Source organism: Manis javanica, chromosome X (assembly GCF_040802235.1).
Source record: "Manis javanica isolate MJ-LG chromosome X, MJ_LKY, whole genome shotgun sequence".
Taxonomy (NCBI): Eukaryota; Metazoa; Chordata; class Mammalia; order Pholidota; family Manidae; genus Manis; species Manis javanica.
Window position 1 is genome coordinate 31,286,361 of NC_133174.1, and position 19,791 is coordinate 31,306,151.

Here is a 19,791-nt window from a genome sequence, read left to right on the forward strand (position 1 = left end):
TTTATTCTACTTCAAGTTAATTTTTGTGAGTGGTGTGAGACTGAGGTCCAATTTAATTGTTCTACATGTGTTTCTCCAGTTTCCCCAGCACCTTTTGTTGAAGAGACTATCCTTTCCTCACTTAGTGTCTGTAGCTCCCTTATATGGAGGTATGATCCTTCTATATCCAATCTGTTCATGGTTTCTATCATGAAAGGATGTTGTATTCTGTCCAATACTTTTTTCTGTGTCTATTGAGATGGTATGATTTTTATCTTTCATTTAATTGATGTGATATATTACATTTATTGATTGGCGTATGTTGAACCATACTTGCATCCCAAGGATAAATCCTACTTGGCCACAGTGTATAATGCTTTTAAGGTGTTCTTGAGTTTGGTTTGTTAATAATTTGTTGAGAATTTTTACAACTATATCCATCAGGGATAGTTTCTATAGTTTTCTTGTGGTATCTTTATTTGGTTTTGCAATCAAGGTAATGCTGGCTTCATATGGGAGTGTTCCCTCCTCCTTGGTATTTTGAAAGAATTGGAGGAAGATTGGTGTTAATTCTTTAAATGTTTGGTAGAATTCTCCAGGGAAGCTGTCTGGTCCTGGAGTTTTCTGTATTGGGAGTTTCTTAATACCAATTCAATCTCTTTACTTGTTTTTGGTTTGTGCAGATTTTCTTTCTTCCTGATTCCATCTTGGTAGGTTGTGGGTTTCTAGAAGTATATCTGTTTCTTATAGGTTATGTAATTTATTGTCCTATAATTGTTCATAGTAGTCTCTTATGATTTTATGTATTTCTGTAGTATCAGTTGTGTATCAATTGCAATGTCTCCTCTTTCATTTTTGATTTTATTTATTTTTCTCTCTTTTTTTCATAATCTAGCTAAAGGTTTGTCAATTTTGTTCATCTTTTTTGAAGAACCAGCTCTTAGTTTCATTAATCCTTTCTGTGTTTCTGGTCTGTATTTCATTAATCTGTATTTTGGTATTTCCTTTCTTCTGCTAACTTTAAGCTTAATTTGTTCTTTTTCTAGTTCCTTAAGTTGTAATTTCTTAATATATACATTTATTGCTATACACTTTCAGAAATGCTTTTGCTGCACCCCACAAGGTTTGATGTGTTGTAGTTCCATTTTCATTTTTTTTTAGATAATTTTTTATTTTGCTTTTGATTTCTCAGTGTCTGGAAATGTGTTATTTTTAGTTTCCACATATTTGTAGATCTTCTCTCTTTCATCTTGATTACTAGTCTCATACCACTGTGGTCAAAAAAGATAGTTGGTATGATTTCAATCTTGTTAAATTTACTAAGATTTTTTATGTGTCCTATCATATGATCTGTCCTGGAGAATGTTCCATGTTCACTTGAGAAGAATGTGTATTTTGCTGCTTTTGGTTGGAATATTATATATATGTCTGCTAAATCAGTCTATTGTTTTAAAATATGGCTCAAATCAAACATTTGCCTGGTGATTTCCTGTCTGGACAGCAAAACTATTGTTGATAGTGGTATACTATTATTGTATTGTTGATAGTGGCATACTGTTATTGTATTGTCTACATCTCCCTTAAGATGTTGAGTTAGCTCAATATATTTCAGTGTTTAGGTGTTGGGAGTGTATATGTATTATGATTGTTATATCTTCTTGATGTATTGAGCCCTTTATCATTACATAGTGACTGTCTCTTATTACTGTTTTTGGCTTTAAGTCTGTTTTGTCTGATACAAGTATGGCTAAGCCCACTTATTTCAAGGAAGAAGAAACTAAAAGTATCATGTTCTATCCCTTTACTTTGAGCTTATGTGTGTCTTTAGAACTTAAATAAATCTATACCAGCATATACTTGGGTCTTTTTTTTTTAACCCATCCAACGATGCTGTGCATTTTGATTAGTGAGTTAAATCCATTTACATTTAGGGTGATTATTGGTATGTAAAGACTTAGTACTGCCCTCTTCTCTTTTGCCTTCTGGTTATTTTGACTTTTATGTGTCTGTGTTTGTCTACTTTTGTAAGTTGGTTTTCCATGGTTTACTCTGTTTTTTTTTTAATGGTTTGTATCTCTGCTCTAGATTTTTGCTTTATGGTTATCATGAAGTTCACATAGCAGAAAAAGGACTATTTTATCTTCATTTTCCTATAAATGTTCCATCCTTTTATATTTTTGATGTCATAAATTACTTTTATATTGATTTCAATACTAAATTGTATATTTTAATGTTTTTTACCTTTATGCTATAATTATTTAATTTACTATTCTAAAATAGAGTTGCAGTTTTTTAATCACCTTAATCAGTTTTGCATACTTTCATTTTTCACTTCAGCTTGAAGAACTCCTTTCAACATTTCTTGTAAGATAAGTCTAGTGGTGGTAATCATCTCTTTATGTCTGGTAAAGCCTTTACTTCTCCCTCATATCTGAAGGATAATTTTGCTGGATTCTTGACTGGTGAATTTTATCTTTCACTGGTTTGAATATATTATTCCACTGTCTCCTGGCCTATAGCGTTTCTGCTGAGAAATCTGTTGACAGCTTAATGGGAGTTCCCTTGTAGGTTACTGTCTTCTTTACCTTGGTTGCCTTTAAAATTCTTTATCATTCACTTTTGACAATTTTACTATAATGTGTCTTAGAGAATATCTTTTTTTTTCTAGTTTAACTGTCTTTTTTTAAAATTTTTTAATTAAGGTATGATTGATACACACTCTTATGAAGGTTTCACATGAAAAAACATTGTGGTTACTGCATTTACTCATATTTATCAAGTCCCCACCAATACCCCAATGCAGTCACTGTCCATCAGTGCAGCAAGATGCCACAGATTCACTTTGTGCCTTCTCTGTGCTACACTGTTCTCCCCATGATCCTCCACACCATGTGTATTAAACATAATACCCCTCAATCCCCTTCTCCCTCCCTCCCTGTCCGCCCTCCCACACCCCTGCCTTTTGGTAACCACTGGTTCATTCTTGGAGTCTCTGAGTCTGCTGCCATTTTGTTCCTTCAGTTTTGCTTCATTGTTATACTCCACAAATGAGGGAAATCATTTGGCACTAGTCTTTCTCTGCCTGACTTATTTCACTGAGCATAATGTCCTCCAGCTCCATCCATGTTGTTGCAAATGGTAGGATTTGTTTCTTTCTTATGGCTGAATAGTATTCCATTGTGTATATGTACCACATCTTCTTTATCCATTCATCTACTGATGGACACTTAGGTTGCTTCCGTATCTTGGCTATTGTAAAAAGTGCTGCAGTAAACATAGGGGTGCATATGTCTTTTTGAATCTGAGAAGTTGTATTCTTTGGGTAAATTCCAAGGGTTGAGATTCCTGGGTCAAATGATATTTCTATTTTTAGTTTTTGAGGAACCTCCATATTGCTTTCCACAATGGTTGAACTAGCTTACATTCCCACCAGCAGTGTAGGAGGGTTTCCCTTTCTTTGCATCTTTGCCAGCATTTGTTGTTCTTAGTTTTTTCAATGCTGGCCATCCTTACTGGTGTGAGGTGATATCTCATTGTGGTTTTAATTTGCATTTCCCTGATGATTAGTGATGTGGAGCATCTTTTCATGTGTCTGTTGGCCATCTGAATTTTTTTTTTGGAAAACTCTCTTCACATCCTCTGCCCATTTGTTAATCGGGTTATTTGGTTTTTGAGTGTTGAGGCATGTAAGTTCTTTATATATTTTGGTTGTTAACCCCTTGTCGGATATGTCATTTACAAATATATTCTTCCATACTCTAGGATATCTTTTTGTTCTGTTGATGGTGTCCTTTGCTGTACAGAAACTTTTTAGTTTGATGTAGTCCCATGAGTTCATTTTTGCTTTTGTTTCCCTTTCTCAAGAAGATGCGTTCAGAAAGAAGTTGCTCATGCTTATATTCAGGAGATGTTTGCCTATGTTGTCTTCTAAGAGTTTTGTGGTTTCATGACTTACATTCAAGTCTTTAATCCATTTCGAGTTTACTTTTGTGTATGGGGTTAAACAATAATCCAGTTTCATTCTCTTGCATGGAGCTGTCCAGTTTTGCCAACACCAGCTGTTGAAGAGGCTGTCATTTCCCCATTGTATGTCCATGGCTCCTTTATCATATATTAATTGACCACATATGGTTGGGTTTATATCTGGGCTCTCTAGTCTGTTCCATTGGTCTATGGGTCTGTTCTTCTTCCAATACCAAATTGTCTTGATTACTGTGGCTTTGTAGTAGAGCTTGAAGTTGGGGAGCATAATTCCCCCTGCTTTATTCTTCCTTCTCAGGATTGCTTTGGCTATTCAAGGTCTTTTTTGGTTCCATATGAATTTTAGGATGATTTTCTCTAGTTTGTTGAAGAATGCTGTTGGTATTTTGAAAGGAATTGCATTGAATCTGTAGATTGCTTTAGGCAGAATGGTCATTTTCACAATATTAATTCTTCCTATCCATGAGCATGGGATGAGTTTCCATTTATTGGTATCTTGTTTAATTTCTCTCATGAGTGTCTTGTAGTTTTCAGAGTATAGGTTTTTCACTTCCTTGGTTAGGTTTATTCCTAGGTATTTTATTCTTTTTGATGCAATTGTGAATGGAATTGTTTTCCTGATTTCTCTCTCTCTGCTAGTTCATTGTTAGTATTTAGGAATGCCACAGATTTCTGTGTATTAATTTTGTATCCTGCAACTTTGCTGAATTCAGGTATTAGATCTAGTAGTTTTGGAGTAGATTCTTTAGGGTTTTTTATGTACAATATCATGTCATCTGCAAACAGGGACAGTTTAACTTCTTCCTGGCCAATATGGATGCCTTTTATTTCTTGGTGTTGTCTGATTGCTGTGGCTAGGACCTCCAGTACTATGTTGAATAGAAGTGGGGAAAGTGGGCATCCTTGTCTTTTTCTCCATCTTTAAAGGGAAAGCTTTCAGCTTCTCGCTGTTCAGTATAATGTTGGCTGTGGGTTTGTCATATATGGCTTTTATTATGTTGAGGTACTTGCCCTCTATACCCATTTTGTTGAGAGTTTTTATCATGAATGGATGTTGAATTTTGTTGAGTGCTTTTTCAGCATCTATGGGGATGATCATGTGGTTTTTGTCCTTCTTTTTGTTGATGTGGTGGATGATGTTGATGGATTTTCGAGTGCTGTACCATCCTTGCATCCCTGGAATAAATCCTTCTTGATCATGATGGATGATCTTTTTGATGGATTTTTGAATTTGGTTTGCTAATATTTTGTTGAGTATATTTGCATCTATGTTCATCAGGGGTATTGGTCTGTAATTTTCATTCTTTGTGATGTCTTCCTGGTTTTGGTATTAGAGTGATGCTGGCCTCATAGAATGAGTTTGGAAGTATCCCTCCTCTTCTATTTTTTGGAAAACTTTAAGGAGAATGGGTATTATATCTTCACTAAATGTTTGATAAAATTCAGTGGTGAAGCTATCTGGTCCAGGAGTTTTGTTCTTAGGTAGGTTTTTGATTACTAGTTCAATTTTGTTGCTTGTAATTGGTCTGTTCAGATTTTCTGTTTCTTCCTTGGTCAGCCTTGGAAGGTTGTATTTTTCTAGAAAGTTGTCCATTTCTTCTAGGTTATCCAGTTTGTTAGCATATAATTTTTCATAGTATTCTCTCATAATTCTTTGTATTTCTGTGGTGTCTGTAGTGATTGTTCCTTTCCCATTTCTGATTCTGTTTATGTGAGTAGACTCTCTTTTTTCTAGATAAGTCTGGCTAGGGATTTATCTATTTTGTTTATTTTCTTGAAGAACCAGCTCTTGCTTTCATTCTTTCTGTTGTTTTATTCTTCTCAATTTTATTTATTTCTGCTCTAATCTTTATTATGTCCCTCCTACTGACTTGGGGCCTCATTTGTTCTTTTTCTAGTTTCATTAATTGTGAGTTTAGTTTGCTTATATGGGGTTGTTCTTCTTTCCTGAGGTAGGCCTGCATTGAAATATACTTTCCTCTTAGCATGGCCTTGGCTGTGTCCCACAGATTTTGTGGTGTTGAATTATTGTTGTCATTTGTCTCCATATATTGCTTGATCTCTGTTTTTATTTGATCATCAATCCATTGGTTATTTAGGAGCATGGTGTGATGCCTCCATGTGTTTGTGGGATTTTTCATTTTCTTTGCATAGTTTATTTCTAATTTCATACCTTTGTGGTCTGAGAAAGTAGTTGGTACAATTTCAATATTTTTGAATTTACTGAGGCTTTTTTTGTGGCCTAGTTTATGATCTATTCTTGAAAATGTTCCATGTGCACTTGAGAAGAATGTGTATTCTGCTGCTTTTGGGTGTAGAGTTCTGTAGATGTCTGTTAGGTCCATCTGGTCTAGTGTGTTGTTTGGTGCCTCTGTGTCCTTACTTATTTCCTGTCTGGCTGATCTGTCCTTCAGAGTTAGTGGAGTGTTGAAGTCTCCTAGAATGAATGCATTGCATTCTATTTCCCCTTTTAATTCAGTTAGTATTTGTTTCACATATGTAGGTGCTCCTGTGTTAGGTGAATAGATATTTATAATGGTCATATCTTCTTGTTGGATTGACCTCTTTATCATTATGTAATGTCCTTCTTTGTCTCTTGTGACTTTCTTTGTTTTGAAGTCTTATTTTGTCTGATACAAGTACTGCAACTCCTGCTTTTTTCTATTAGTTGCATGAAATATCTTTTTCCATCCCTAGAGAATATCTTTTTGCATTGAGATAATAAGGTGTTCTATTAGCTTTGTGTACTTCTAGATCCAGACTGTTCCTGATGTTTGGGGAATGCTCAGATATTATTAAATAAGCTCTCTGCCCCTCTCTCCCTTTCTTCTGCTTCTTGTATACCCTTTATTCTTATCTTAGTTCTTCTGATGTCTGGTAGTTCTCAAAGGGTTTCTTCACTTTTTAAAAATATGAATTCTCCTCTTCCACTGGAATTATTTGTAACTATCCTCAAGCTCACTTATTTTCTTCCATCTGATCTGTCCTATTTCCAGTGCTTTCTAATGCATTCTTCATGTCACTTATTGAGTTCTTCAGCTCTGGAACTTCTTTGGTTGTATTTTAGAATTTCAGTCTCTTTGTTATAGTACTCCTTTTCATAAATTTTGTCTCTGAATTCATTGGATTGCCTTTTTAGTCTCCTTGTAGCTCACTGAATTTCTTCATAACAGCTATTTTGAATTCTTTATCAGATCATAATATTCTGTCTTTGGGTTCAGTTACTGAAGAATTGCCGTTTCCTCTTTGTGATACAATATTGCATAGTGTTTGATGAAATGTGCCTTTGCTGCTGCATTTGAAGTAGGGAACACCTTTCTTATTTAGGTAAGGCTTTGTTTACTCTGAATTCTAACAGTTCAGCAGGTTGGTAGTGAGCCTGTGTTCCCAGAAGGTGGTGCTATAGCAAACATTTTTAGTTTCTCTTATGAGAGTTGACTCCCCACTAATGTTTGGAGCACACTCATGAAAAAGCTAGTGGAGAAAAAGAAAGTTGGTAGAGTGAGGGAAGGTGTGTGTGTGGCACTTGGGGCTTTGGCTGTGCCCAACACCTGGTACGGGGAGCTTAGAATGGTGGGATCGTAGGGGTCCCCACCTATGATCTGCTGGGCAGATAGCAGGAAACAAGTTCCTTTAGTCAGCTTTGTCTGCCTTCTTCCTTTCCTTCCCCCTAATCATGTAGGTCACTCTTCAAAAATCTGAGGCATTGCTGAAAAGCAACCAGGACCCTCCAGCTGCAGCCCACATGGCCCAGCTGACTTCCACTCACCTCCTTTCATTTCTTCCTCCTCTGCTAAGTGGCCTCTGGTGCCACCACCACAGCCTTCACAATTTCCTTGGCTATATAGCCTCTTCCAAGGTCTTGTCCATCCACCTTTGGATGCACAAATGGCTGGATCTCTCAGGTGTCCCGGTGTGTTACTGCAGAGTTGCTTTTGTTCAGTTATGGATGTCCAATTAGTTGTAAACAGAAGGGGAAGAATGAGAAGAAACAACTCATGCCACCATAATGCTGACATCGCTCTAGGTATTTATTTTGTAAATACCACAGTATACTCAGTCTTCTTCACATAGTCTGTGTATCTGTTTGGCCAAAGTGCCTGTAATAGTCTAAGTGCATCAGGAAGATAGGTTTAAAGAAATCAGGGCAGTTCCTTAAACAACAGCTCATCTTCAAGGCTTGGACCTTTCAGGCTGAAGAGCAAAGGGCACAGGATGGTTTTTCACAGACAAGAGCGCTTTACTGTATCTAATATATGCTTGCTTAATTGTGATGAAGGATCTTTTGAAATTTTCAAGGCTTCTAATCTAGTCACTGGTTAACATTCCTCTCCCGTGCATGCCATTGACCTTTATGTGATACATCTGACGGAGACAGAAGACAGAGTGGCTACCAGTGTGCTGTGTGAAAAAAATCGTACTTGTAAATAGAATATAAACCTAGTCACAGGATAGCAATCACTGCCCAATGTTTTAAAAAAAGTTGCCAAATTTTTTAGTTTTTAATGTCTGTATGTTAGAATTTGGACTTTCCATCCTTAATGTAGTCATTTTGTTTGTTCAGGAATGGATTGGGAACCAAACTGATATTCCAAAACAAGGGGAAATTTCAAGGTTTGTCTGGGAGGGTTGAGGAGTCAGACTCCTGGTTATCAAATGGCGTGTGATCTCTGTAGTCCCGGCCTTAGGCCAGCACAAAGGCTTTCCCTGGAAGGTCTCACTGGAGAAGGCTGCCCTCCGCGCAGGGACTTGGTGCACAGTGGGTGCAGCACAGTCTCTGGACAGCCCTGCGACCAAGGATGTGGCATCCCCCTTCCAACTCTGTGTGCTCGTCGTCTTTCACGTCTTTGCATTCCTAGGTCTCTTTATCTGAGGACATGGGCAGACGTCAGCTTCATGCCCCTCTAAACCTCCTAGAGGAGGAAAGAAGGGGAAACCTTGATGGCACTTTTCTGCATGCTGACTCAGCATCCAGTACTTTTCCATTCCCAGCCCTTTCCATAAACTGCCAGTCTGGTGCTCCCTCAACAGTGATGCCCCCACCCCCAATGTCTGTGCTTATCCACCTGATCTCCAACTGGTGCCCTGGCCCACTGGGGAGAATAGAAGAAGGAGACTTGGCATATCCTCAGCTTTTAGCCTCTCACCTTGCCATCACAGTCGGTGACTGAAGGCTTACCTCTTTCGTTTTTGGCTTGCTGCTTTGATCAGCTGCTCCAACACCCGACAGCTCAGCTGACCCCCTCCTGACAGACAAGACTGACTCTTCCATCTCTACAACCACTGCCACACCAACCAAGTACGGCCGGTGCATGAAAAACAAAACAAATTTTAGTAATTTTGCTCCAAACATTTTATTAATAAAGTTTTATATAAAAAAAAGTTATGTGGCACATGGAATAGCACAAATTTCTCTGACATCAACCAGCCATGTTGGGGTAAAGAGAAAGAGTTACCAAAAGCAGAGGTACAAAAAGCAGTGTGCTAGTTTTGAAGTGCAAAGAAAGCTCATAATAAAATAGACTTTAAAAAATTACAAATAAAAATCTGTACATCAAGGATATTTTTAAGGCACCATGTAGAAAGAGAAGAGGACTTGCTGAGACCTCAGGTGCTACAGGTCTGGCCCATTTCAGCTTGCAGGACCATCTCTTCTTTCCTCAGGGGGAAAGTGTCAATCAGATTGAACAGGGCCACGGGCATCACCAGGGAGACATAGCGCTCCTTGTCCATGCCATGCTTGTCCACCAGCACCATACTGAAGGAGTAGAGCGGGATGCGCAGCAGCAACCTAGGGCAGGCAGAGAGAAGACTGTCAAACCTGACTCCCGAGGGGGCTAGTGGACTGACCAGCATCACGGTGACACTGTGCAGGGGAAGGCTTAATACCATAAAGGACCGAATCATCCTTTAGACCCTTGCTACTCAAAGTGTGGTCCTTGGATCAGTAGCTCTTCATGGGAACTTGTTAGAAGTGGAGCAGCCCATGCTCTGCCCCAAACCACTTGCATTTGAATCTGCATGATTAGCAAGAGCCCCAGATGACTGCCGCATCTGGAAAAGGTAGAGTAGCACGGCTCTCAATGATAAAGGCCTGTGTCTCCCTCCATCTCTGCCCCTCTCCTGCACCCCTGTTCCCTTGTGTGTGTCTGTCCTCTGTCTCACTCTCATGTGAGTCTCTGTCCTTCATTCCATCCCTGTGCTTTCCTCTATCATTCTGTCCCACTGTGCCTCTCCCTTGCTGTGTGATTCTCTGTCCCAGTATCTTTCTGCCCCTCTTATATCTCTCGCCCCTCTCTCTCCCACTGCCCATCTGCCTCCCCTCTCCAGGAAACAATGAAAAAATGGCAGTAAGTCCATACCTGTCAATAATTCAGACAGGGTAGCCAAAAGGATTTACAAAAGCCAGATCCCCTGTATGTGGTGCCTATAAGAGACTCATGTCAGATGTGAGGATACACACAGAAAGTGAAGGGATAGAAGAAGATATTCCATGAAAATGAAATCCAAAAGAAAGCTAGGGTAGCTATGCTTATAACAGACAAAATAGATTAAGAGGTCAGTCCAATAACAGGACATAGCATTTGTAAATATGTACCCAGCAAAGGAGCACTTAAATATATAAAGGAAATATTATAGACCTACAGGGAGAAACAGCAGTGATAACAGGGGACTTTAATACCCACTTACATCAACAGATAGATCATGTGGAAAGAAAATAAGGACTCGTTAGCCTTAAACACATTAGACCAGATAGACTTAACAAGTACGCATGGAACATTATCCAGCAAGGAACTAGAAAAAGAACAAAGCCCCCAAATTACTAGAAGGGAGAAATCAATGAAATGGAGACTGAAGAGACAATAGAAAAAATATCAATGAAACCAAGAGCTAGTTCTTTGAAAGGAGAACCGTTTAGCTAACCCAGCACCAAAAAAAAGAGAAAAAAAATCCAAAGTAGGAGACATTACAACTGATACTACAGAATATACAGAGGATCGCAGACTATACACTAACAAATATACTGCATTATGTTGTATGCCTAAAACTGTTATATATCAATTACGCCTCAAAAATACACTTGTAAAAATTGTGGCATTCTCAGTCCCTATCATCCTTGTGATTGCTGGATATTAGAGAGCATGAATTAGCCCATACATCCAGAGTTTAAAGAAATGAGACCAAGAAAGCAGGGTGGCCTTAAAACAGCAGACCCCCAACCTATTTTGTGCTGCTGTCCTCGAATTGCTTTATCATAGCTTCAGTGCCATTTGAAACTAGTATTCTAACCAGACAAGAGAATTTTCATACTCCCCAGGCACTCTGCTTCTCCTCTTCTGTCATGTTTCCCCTTTTGGCTCTTTCTACTCTGTGTTAGACTCAATCCAAAGGCAAAAAATAAAAATAAAGTATCCATCTGGCAAGTCCCTTATAGCTCACTGACAGGTCTGCTACAGGGCCATGCAGCCTGACACAGCCACTAGGTAATGCGTGTGAGCTATATCTCTGCATGTCATATGTTTGGACTATTTTCTGGCTACACAATGTCTGACCTTTTTATAGGCTGCTTTTTAATCTGTCCACTTCAAAACTGAAGCCTTCTGTAAAAACCCTCGGCCAGTGGTTCTCACAGTGCGATCCCCAGACCAGCAACACTGGGAATGTGCTAGAAATACAAATTTTTAGGCCCCATGCTAGGCCTACCAGAACCTCTGGGGGTGGAACCCAGAAATCCACTTTAACAGAGGACTCAGTGCAGGCTCTCAAAGTTCATTTGTGCAACTTAATTGTTGCTTATTAAATCATTTTCAGCCTGAAGAAATCTCTGATTGTCCCAACATATTCAACCTGAATGATAGAATTTCTTTGATTTTTAGAACAGAACAATAGTTTATAAAATCTTGACATGGTGTCATCTTAGAGATTCCCTATCTGCAATCCAAATAAAATAACTTAGAAAGTTCCACAACAGGTTTTTAAAAATATTGACAAAGGGCATGAACATGTAGTTCTAAAGAAGCAACAGTGTTATGAAATCTACTTTGAGGATTTTCATTATAAATTTTCAGATGTCGACATGTAATCCTCTCAAGTCTTACAGTCTATAACTGGAGGAGTTAGTAATTGGAAATACAGTCGTAAAGGCTACTGTCACCCCTGGGAATAGTAAATCTGTTTCAACTTAGAGTCATTTACTCTACATATACTTAGCACCAACATGGTGCCAGGTACTGTGCTAGGTACTGGATGTTGATGAATGTTGAGATGATCTGGTACTGACCTCAGAAATGTTATTACTCCAGAGAGGTGCTAGATGTAAGTGCAGCAGGACAAAAAATACGTATATACAGAAAAGCTTTTGAGTGGACCCAGCCTTCTCCCTCCTTCAGTCAACTAAGAGCAACTCCAGCATCCTCTATTTCTCTTTCCAATCCCTGGCCCTCTGAATTTTTGACCTTGGTGTGGATTGGCCGGACTCTTTTAGGGTGGAGAGAGGCTTAAATCATACATGAGGTGTATCAGAAGACAGATGCAACATAGGAAAATTAGAGAAAGAAGCTCTTGTGTCCATCTAGACACTTACTAAGGACATAGTTCTATCATACTCAAGGAATGTCTGTGAACCTCTTTGAACATGTGTGATCGATGACCAAGCCCTATTTCATTCTCTTCATGGGAATGCAGAACAACTGCACTTGCCAGCCTCCCTTGGAGTTCAGTTGCAATGATGTGACAAGTTCTGGCCAATGGACTAGGGAGAGAACAATTTTATGCCCCCAACACGAAGCATTAAGAGTGGCGTGGTTTGTTTTACTCTCTCTTCCTCTTTTGCAGAAACCTGAAGTCCTGTGTTCTGGATGTTCATGCTACAAGATGGCAGAGCCACCATCAGCCTGGGACCCTGTAAGAGTATGTACAGTAGAGATCTACACCCTCCCTGGTAGTGGCTGAGAGAAAAAGATGGATCCGAAAGCAAGATTTTCAGGAGTTTTGCTTTAGCTGAATTATCCTTTTCAAATGGTCAGTAAATGCAAGTGAAAATTTAGGTTCTGAAATTGCCTCTTGGCTATTGAATTCTGCATCTTTAATGTATAATTACTCAGAGCCTGAATGCCCTGGTTTTAGCTTTATAGGTGTCACCAAAATATAGTTGTTAAACTGGGGTCCCTGGAAGCATGGAGGAAAGAGGCCCAGCCTGGTGAGGCTAATTGGTTGCCTGGCCTCCTAGTAAGACAGGATCCCATAGGTTCTTTTTCTCCCCTACCCTCCCACCCCCACCAAGCAAAACCAAATCAAGACAAAGCAAAAACACTTGATTGGAGAAGAAAAGAACACTGGTAATTACCACTGCATGATATATCTGGACAAGCAGCAACCTGCCAGGTGGCATGATTATAATATTCTCAGAATAAAAGCAATTAAATGTTTAAAGTTACATAAAATCAATTCTGAAGAGCAAGAAATCAGGAAACCTAACCAGACAGAGTGCATTTATAGGGGATACACTTTAAGAGCAGGACTTCCCTCCTACCTGAGCTGCAGAGCTAAGGCTGGAGGCATGATCTTCGCTCCTATCCTGCCGATGAGAGTCGGGAACACGCCCACCAGCTCCACCACAGTGATATGCCGGAGATCCAGGCCACACTGCGCTTGCTGGAGAAACCAACAGGAGAGGGGTGAGCACGGCTCAAAAGGAGACTTCCATGTCGAGCTACAGAGTGATGGAAGCAGCACTGTTTTGTTTGGGGAAACCTATTTGCCCACTGCAAACTCTCCTAAACACAGTTAAGAAATTGGGGTTAAACTTGTGGCTGTAAAACCTAAATACCTTCCTAGAGGAATCATTCATAAATGGCTTGGCAAAGCAATTGGGCAGCAAAATGGTAGTCTGTGTGTTTCCAGATGGGGTGAAACTTTGCATGAATCAAATATCTCAGGTGTCCAGGACCACACCCCCAGGGGATTCTAGTTTGTCTTTACAAGGAGAGTATGTCCAGAACCCCACTTATCAGCCCTTGCTTCCACCCCTGACATCCCCGCCACACACCCTGATGTGGCGAGGAAACAAGGAGAAAACTCCCCAGTCCTCATCTGGTGCCTGGTTGTTACATTTGGTGACCTGGTTTTTGTAGCTGCCTCCCCAGGGGATACCCACTCATCACCTGACTGGAAGCATGCCTGAATCCCATGGGACTATAACCATGGAGAGACAGCTACTGGTAGATTCCCACCCCATGGCACAGCACAGACCGCACACTGAACACGTGTCCAGTCCTGAGAAAGAGACTGATTTGCTTGTCCAGGAGCTTTGGCCTGAGGGGTAGACTTGCAGTTTGGCACACTTCTAGGGGCCCACAGGACTCTCAGGCAGTGAAGGCCAGTGGATGCAGTCTCTGTGTTCTCCCTCTGCCTTATTCCAGTTCACAGGTATCTTCCAGAAAGGCACTTATTCCCTTGTCTGGCACCCTGACTTTTACAGCTGCTGCCAGGGAACACCTCTACATCACCTGGCTCTGCTGCCCAGTGGGGCTTCCGTTCGCAGCTCCCACAGACCTGTAACCAACAGCTAAAGAAGTCTTAAACAGCTACTACTCTATGGGCACAGCAAGAGGTAACAGACACAGCTCTGTTTTCCTGTGAAAGAGGCCTATTTATTAGTTTATCATCATAGCTGCAGCCTAAGGGACAGTCTTCTAATTGAACACATCTAAAGGCTGACTGTAAACCTTTCAGAGACCTCAGAGGGTGGGTGCTATCTTCATGTGCGCCCTCTCCCATGCCCCACAGCAGCAACATCTATTGAAGGGGAGCTCTTATAAGTGTTTGGTGCCCCAGAGTTTACATCTGGTGCCCTGGTGCTTTGCGGCAGCCACCCACTGGATGCCCCTTGATGGCCTGGCTCTAGTTCCCAGGCGGACTTGCATTTCTGGGTCCCATTAATAATCAGAGTTCTTGGCAGGCTACCACCCCAGGGCACTGCAGACACACGACTGAAACACCACCAGTCTTTTGGTGAAAGAAGCCTATTTATTTGTCCTGGATCTTTGGCCCTAGGGGCAGGCTTCATGTCTGGCATACACCTAGAGGCTTCCAGAGGTGCTCTTAGGGAACATAGGCTAGGGGACACCATCATTGCACTCTCACTGGAGGGTTCCTTGCTACACCAAGGAGTGGAAGTTAATTCATAGCAGCACCTATGATGCATCTAGGTTCCTGGCTCCTCTCAACCAGAAAGCCTGTTTGGGAATATAGGAGTTGCTGAAAGTAGGCTTCCCCATCCCACCAAGGTACGAGCCTGGGTCATAGATCCATCTGACAGGGAAGGCTGGTGAAAACACCTAGAAGCTGCATAATCAACAGCTCCTGAGCTGGGAGGTAGGTGGGCAGAGCTGATCACCACCTCAGCAAAGCTACTGGCCCTGTTTAGCCAGGGAACTTGGAACATGGTGCAGCTTCAGTCAAGACCATAAACAAAGAGTATTAGTGGCCTTGGAGCTACTTTTCCTGCTGCACCCAGGCAGGGAAACCAATTCCTAGCCCCACTAATTCAAAACCCCACTTATTGCTGAATACAGCCTTCAGATGGCTCAACCAGGGAACTTTGCCAAGACACACAGGATGCTACATAGCCCAACCAACAGCTCTGCTTACAGTGACACTTGAACAGAGAGCACAGCCTGTGTTTCCTTGTGTGTAGAGCAAAACTGGTGGCCTCCCCTAACGAGGATATTCAGTGCACAGTTGCCTGATTCAGGTCCCCAGACAATAAGCATGAGAGCCCTGAGTTCCATCCTGCTGCTTGCCAGGGCAGGGTAGCTAATACACAGCCCTACCTACTGCTAAGTGCAGTACCCAGTTCCAATTGTCTATTTAACATGACCAGAGAGAATCCAGACAACTACAAAACCCTTCCTATGGCCTCACTTGTACAGTGAACCAAGCCAGCAGTCCTATCCAGCTGTTCTAAGTGGCACACAACACCCCACCCCCACCCCAACCTCAGAGCTTGAACAGTTGCCTTGGTCAAAAACAGACCCTAATAGCAGGCCCCACCTACCCAAGGAAGTTACCAGCACACACATCCAGAAACCCAGACTGAGTTGACGGGTGAAGAACTCTCAGCCAAAGCAAACCCACAAAGTCTGGAAATGGAGACCACTTACTCAAATGTACTGATACCAATGTAAGGAATCCAGGACCACAAGGAAACAGGTAAATAATACCTGATGCTAACAACCTGGAGATCTATGAATGGTCAACAAATTCAGAATAATCATCTTGAAGTTTTGTGAACTATAAAAATACATAGACAAGATGAAATCAGGCAAACACTACATGAAAAAAATAAGAAGTTTGACAAAGAAACAGGAAAAAAACAAATTTGGAGTTAAAGAAAATACGGTAACTGAACTGAAACTTTCAACTGAGAGCTTTAAAAGCAGACTTGGCCATGCAGAAGAAACAATCAGTGACCTGGAACACAGGACATTTGAAATTACCCAGGTAGGGGAGCAAAAAGAAAAAGAACAAAACAGAGTGAAGAAAATCCACAGGACTTATGGGACAAATGAAAAGAAACAATATTCACAGTGTGGGAATTCCAGAAGAAAAAGAGAATGGGACAGACAGACAGTATATTTAAAGCAATGTGGCTAAGAACTTCCCAAACCTGGGAAGAGAAAGAGACATCCAGATCCAAGAGGCCCAAAAGTTCCCAAATAGGTTGAACCTGAATAGGGCTAGAATGAGATACATTACAATTAAATTGTCAGAAGTCAAAGACAAAGACTTTTTAAAGCAGCACAAGAAGAGAGAGAGAAGTTACACACAAGGGACCCCCCATATGGCTATCAATAAAATTCTCAACAGAAACTTTTCAGGCCAAAAAAGAATGGAATGACACATTCAAAATATTGAAAGAAAGAAAAAAACCTGTCAAAGAAATTACCTGGCAAAGCTGTCCTTCAGAAATGGAGGGCAAAAGACCTTCCGAAACAAACAAAAGTCATCACCACTAGACCTGTCTTAAAAGAAATGCTGAAAGGAATTCTTTGAGTAGAAATAAAAGGATGCTAATTAATCATGAAAACAGGAAGTCAGTGTGTAAAATTCACTGCTAATGGTAAATAAAATGTCAGTGGTGGATTCTGTAATATGGTAACAGTGGTGCATAATTCACTTACAACTCTAGTTTAAAAGTTAAAAACAAATGTAAAAAGAATCAAAACTATAACAATGCTTTTAGCGGCACAATATAAAAAATATGTAAAATGTAACATCAATAATCTAACGTGTAAGAAGGAGGGGAAGTAAAGTATAAAAGCTTAGGAATTTTACTGAAGTTGATACTGGTTTATATCAATTAACTTGATTATTAAGTGATGTTGATAATTAAGATATTTTATGTGTCATGGTAACCACAAGGGAAAAAACCATGTAGGAATTACACAAAAGAACATGATTAAGAAGTCAAAGTATACTGACACCATTAAGACATCAAAACACACAAAAAGCCTGCATGGTAAAAAACAAAGGAACAGTGAATTTATGAAACAACCAGAAAAAAAATTAACAAAATGGCAGTAGTCTTTACTTATCAATAATTACTTCAAATGTAAATGGATTAAATTCTTCACTCAAGACATAGAATGGCCGATTCAGGTTAAAAAATAATAGGATTCAACAATATGCTGCCCATAAGAGACTCTTTTAGCCTTAAAGACACACATACAGAGAATGAAGGGATGGGGAAAAGATATTTCAAGTAAATGATAACCCAAAAAATAAAAATAAAAAAGCAGGGGTAGTTGTATCAGACAAAATAGACTTTAATCTAAAAATGGTAGGAGACAAAAAAGGGTCAATATATCAAAAAGAAAAAGCAATTATAAGTATTTATGTGCCCAACATTAGATCACCTAAATATATAAAGCAAAATTAACATAGCTTAAAGGACTAATAAACAGCAATATAGTAATTGTTGAGGATTTTAATGCCCCACTCTCAGTAATGGAAAGATTATATAGACAGAATCAATAAGAAAACAGATTTGAACATTATGGACCAAATGGACCTAGCAGACATCCACAGAACATTCTGACAACAGAATATACATTCTTAAGTGCTCACAGAACATTTCTCTAGGATAGACCATATATTTAGCCACAAAACAAGTATTAGCAAATTCAAAAAGACTGCAATTATACCAGTATCTTCTCTGACTGCAATAATATGAAACTAGAAATCAATAGCAAGAGGAAACTTGAAATTCACAAATAGGTGGAAATTAAGCAACACTCTCCTGAATAACTAATGGATTAAAGCAATTAAAGGGAAAATAAAAAGGAATCTTGAGACAAATGAAAATGTAAATACAACATGCCAAAAGTTATGAAATGCAACAAAAGTAGCTCTAAGAGGCAAGTTCATAGCAATAAACATCTACATTAAGTAAAGAGAAATTTCCCAAACTCAACTCTACATCTTAGGGAACTAGAAAAAGAAAAAACTGAGCACAAAGCTAGCAGAAGGAAAGAAATAATAAATATTAGGGCAGAAATAAATGAAATAGAGACCAGAAAAGCAACAGAAAAGATTAAACTAATAGTTGGTTCTTTCAAAAGATAAAATTGACAAACCTTTAGCTAGACTAACCAAGGAAGAGAGCCCCATTTATCAAAATGATAAATAACAAAGAGACTTTACACCTGATCCCACAGAAATAAAAAGAATCCTAAGAGGCTACCATGAACAACATGTGGCCCCAAAAATCCAGACAACCTAGAAGAAAAGGAAAAATTCTTAGAAGCATAAAAACTACCAAAACTGAACCGTGAAGCAATAGGAAATAAGAATAGATCAATTACTAGTAAGGAGACTGAATCAGTAATAAAAATGTCTCACAATGAATAAGAAGCCCAGGATTGGTAAATTTTACCATTTAAAGAATTAACACCAGTCCTTCATCAACTCTTCCAAAAAACTGAAAAGGATGGAATACTTTCAAATTCACTTAATAAAGCCAACATTACCCCAATACGAAAGCCAGATAACGACACTACCAGAATAGAAAACTACAGACCAATATCCCTGATTAGTATGGATGCAAAAATTAATACAATGCTAGCAAACTGAATTCAGCAGCACATTAAAAGGATAATTCACCATGATCAAGTGGGATTTATTCTTGGGATGCAAGCATGGTCAACGTATACAAATTCATGTGATATATAAGAATAGTATAAAGGATGAAGTCACATGGTCATCCCAATAAAGACAGGAAAAAGCACTTGATAAAATTCAGTATCTATTCATGATAAAAACTTAACAAATTAGGTATAGAAGGAAAGTACCTCAACCTAATAAAGACCACATATGATAAGCCTACAGCTAGTTTCATACTCAGTGGTAGAAGATGTTCCCTCTGAGATCAGGAACAAGACAAGAATGCCCAGTCTCACAATTCCCACCCAGCATAGTACTGGAAGACCTTGCCAGAGCAATCAGGCAAGAAAAGGAAATAAAACATAACAGAATTGGAAAGAAGTAAAATTGTCTCTATCTGCAGATGCCATGATTTTATATAGAGAAAAACCCTAAAGACTCCACCAAAAAACTGTTAGAATTAATGAATTCAGTAAAGTTGCAGGACATGAAATTAACACATAAAAATTACTAGGGTTTCTATACCCTAAAAACATTATCAGAAAAAGAAAACAATCCCACTTACAATAGCATCAAAACAGTAAAATACATAGGAATAACCAAGGCAGTAAAAGATCCCTAATCTGAAAACTACAAGACATTGATAAAAAAATCAAAGAAGGCATA

At 39.4% G+C, this 19,791-nt stretch overlaps 2 protein-coding genes across 5 annotated transcripts in view; one reads left to right on the forward strand and one right to left on the reverse strand.

Moving 5' to 3' along the window:
* Positions 1-13,016, forward strand: part of SYTL5 (synaptotagmin like 5) — a 239,796-nt gene extending 226,780 nt beyond the window's left edge. For all 3 annotated transcript variants that reach the window (XM_037001524.2, XM_037001520.2, XM_037001525.2), the window contains one exon: positions 12,796-13,016. The gene's annotated coding sequence lies outside the window, so the exon portion shown is untranslated. The remainder of the gene's footprint in view (positions 1-12,795) is intronic.
* SRPX (sushi repeat containing protein X-linked) overlaps positions 9,290-19,791 on the reverse strand; it is an 85,537-nt gene continuing 75,035 nt past the window's right edge. For both annotated transcript variants that reach the window (XM_037001527.2, XM_037001526.2), the window contains 2 exons: positions 13,493-13,614; positions 9,290-9,751 (listed from right to left, as the gene is read on the reverse strand). In XM_037001527.2, coding sequence (XP_036857422.1) covers positions 9,568-9,751; positions 13,493-13,614 — 306 coding nt within the window. In that variant the 3' untranslated portion in view covers positions 9,290-9,567. The remainder of the gene's footprint in view (positions 9,752-13,492; positions 13,615-19,791) is intronic.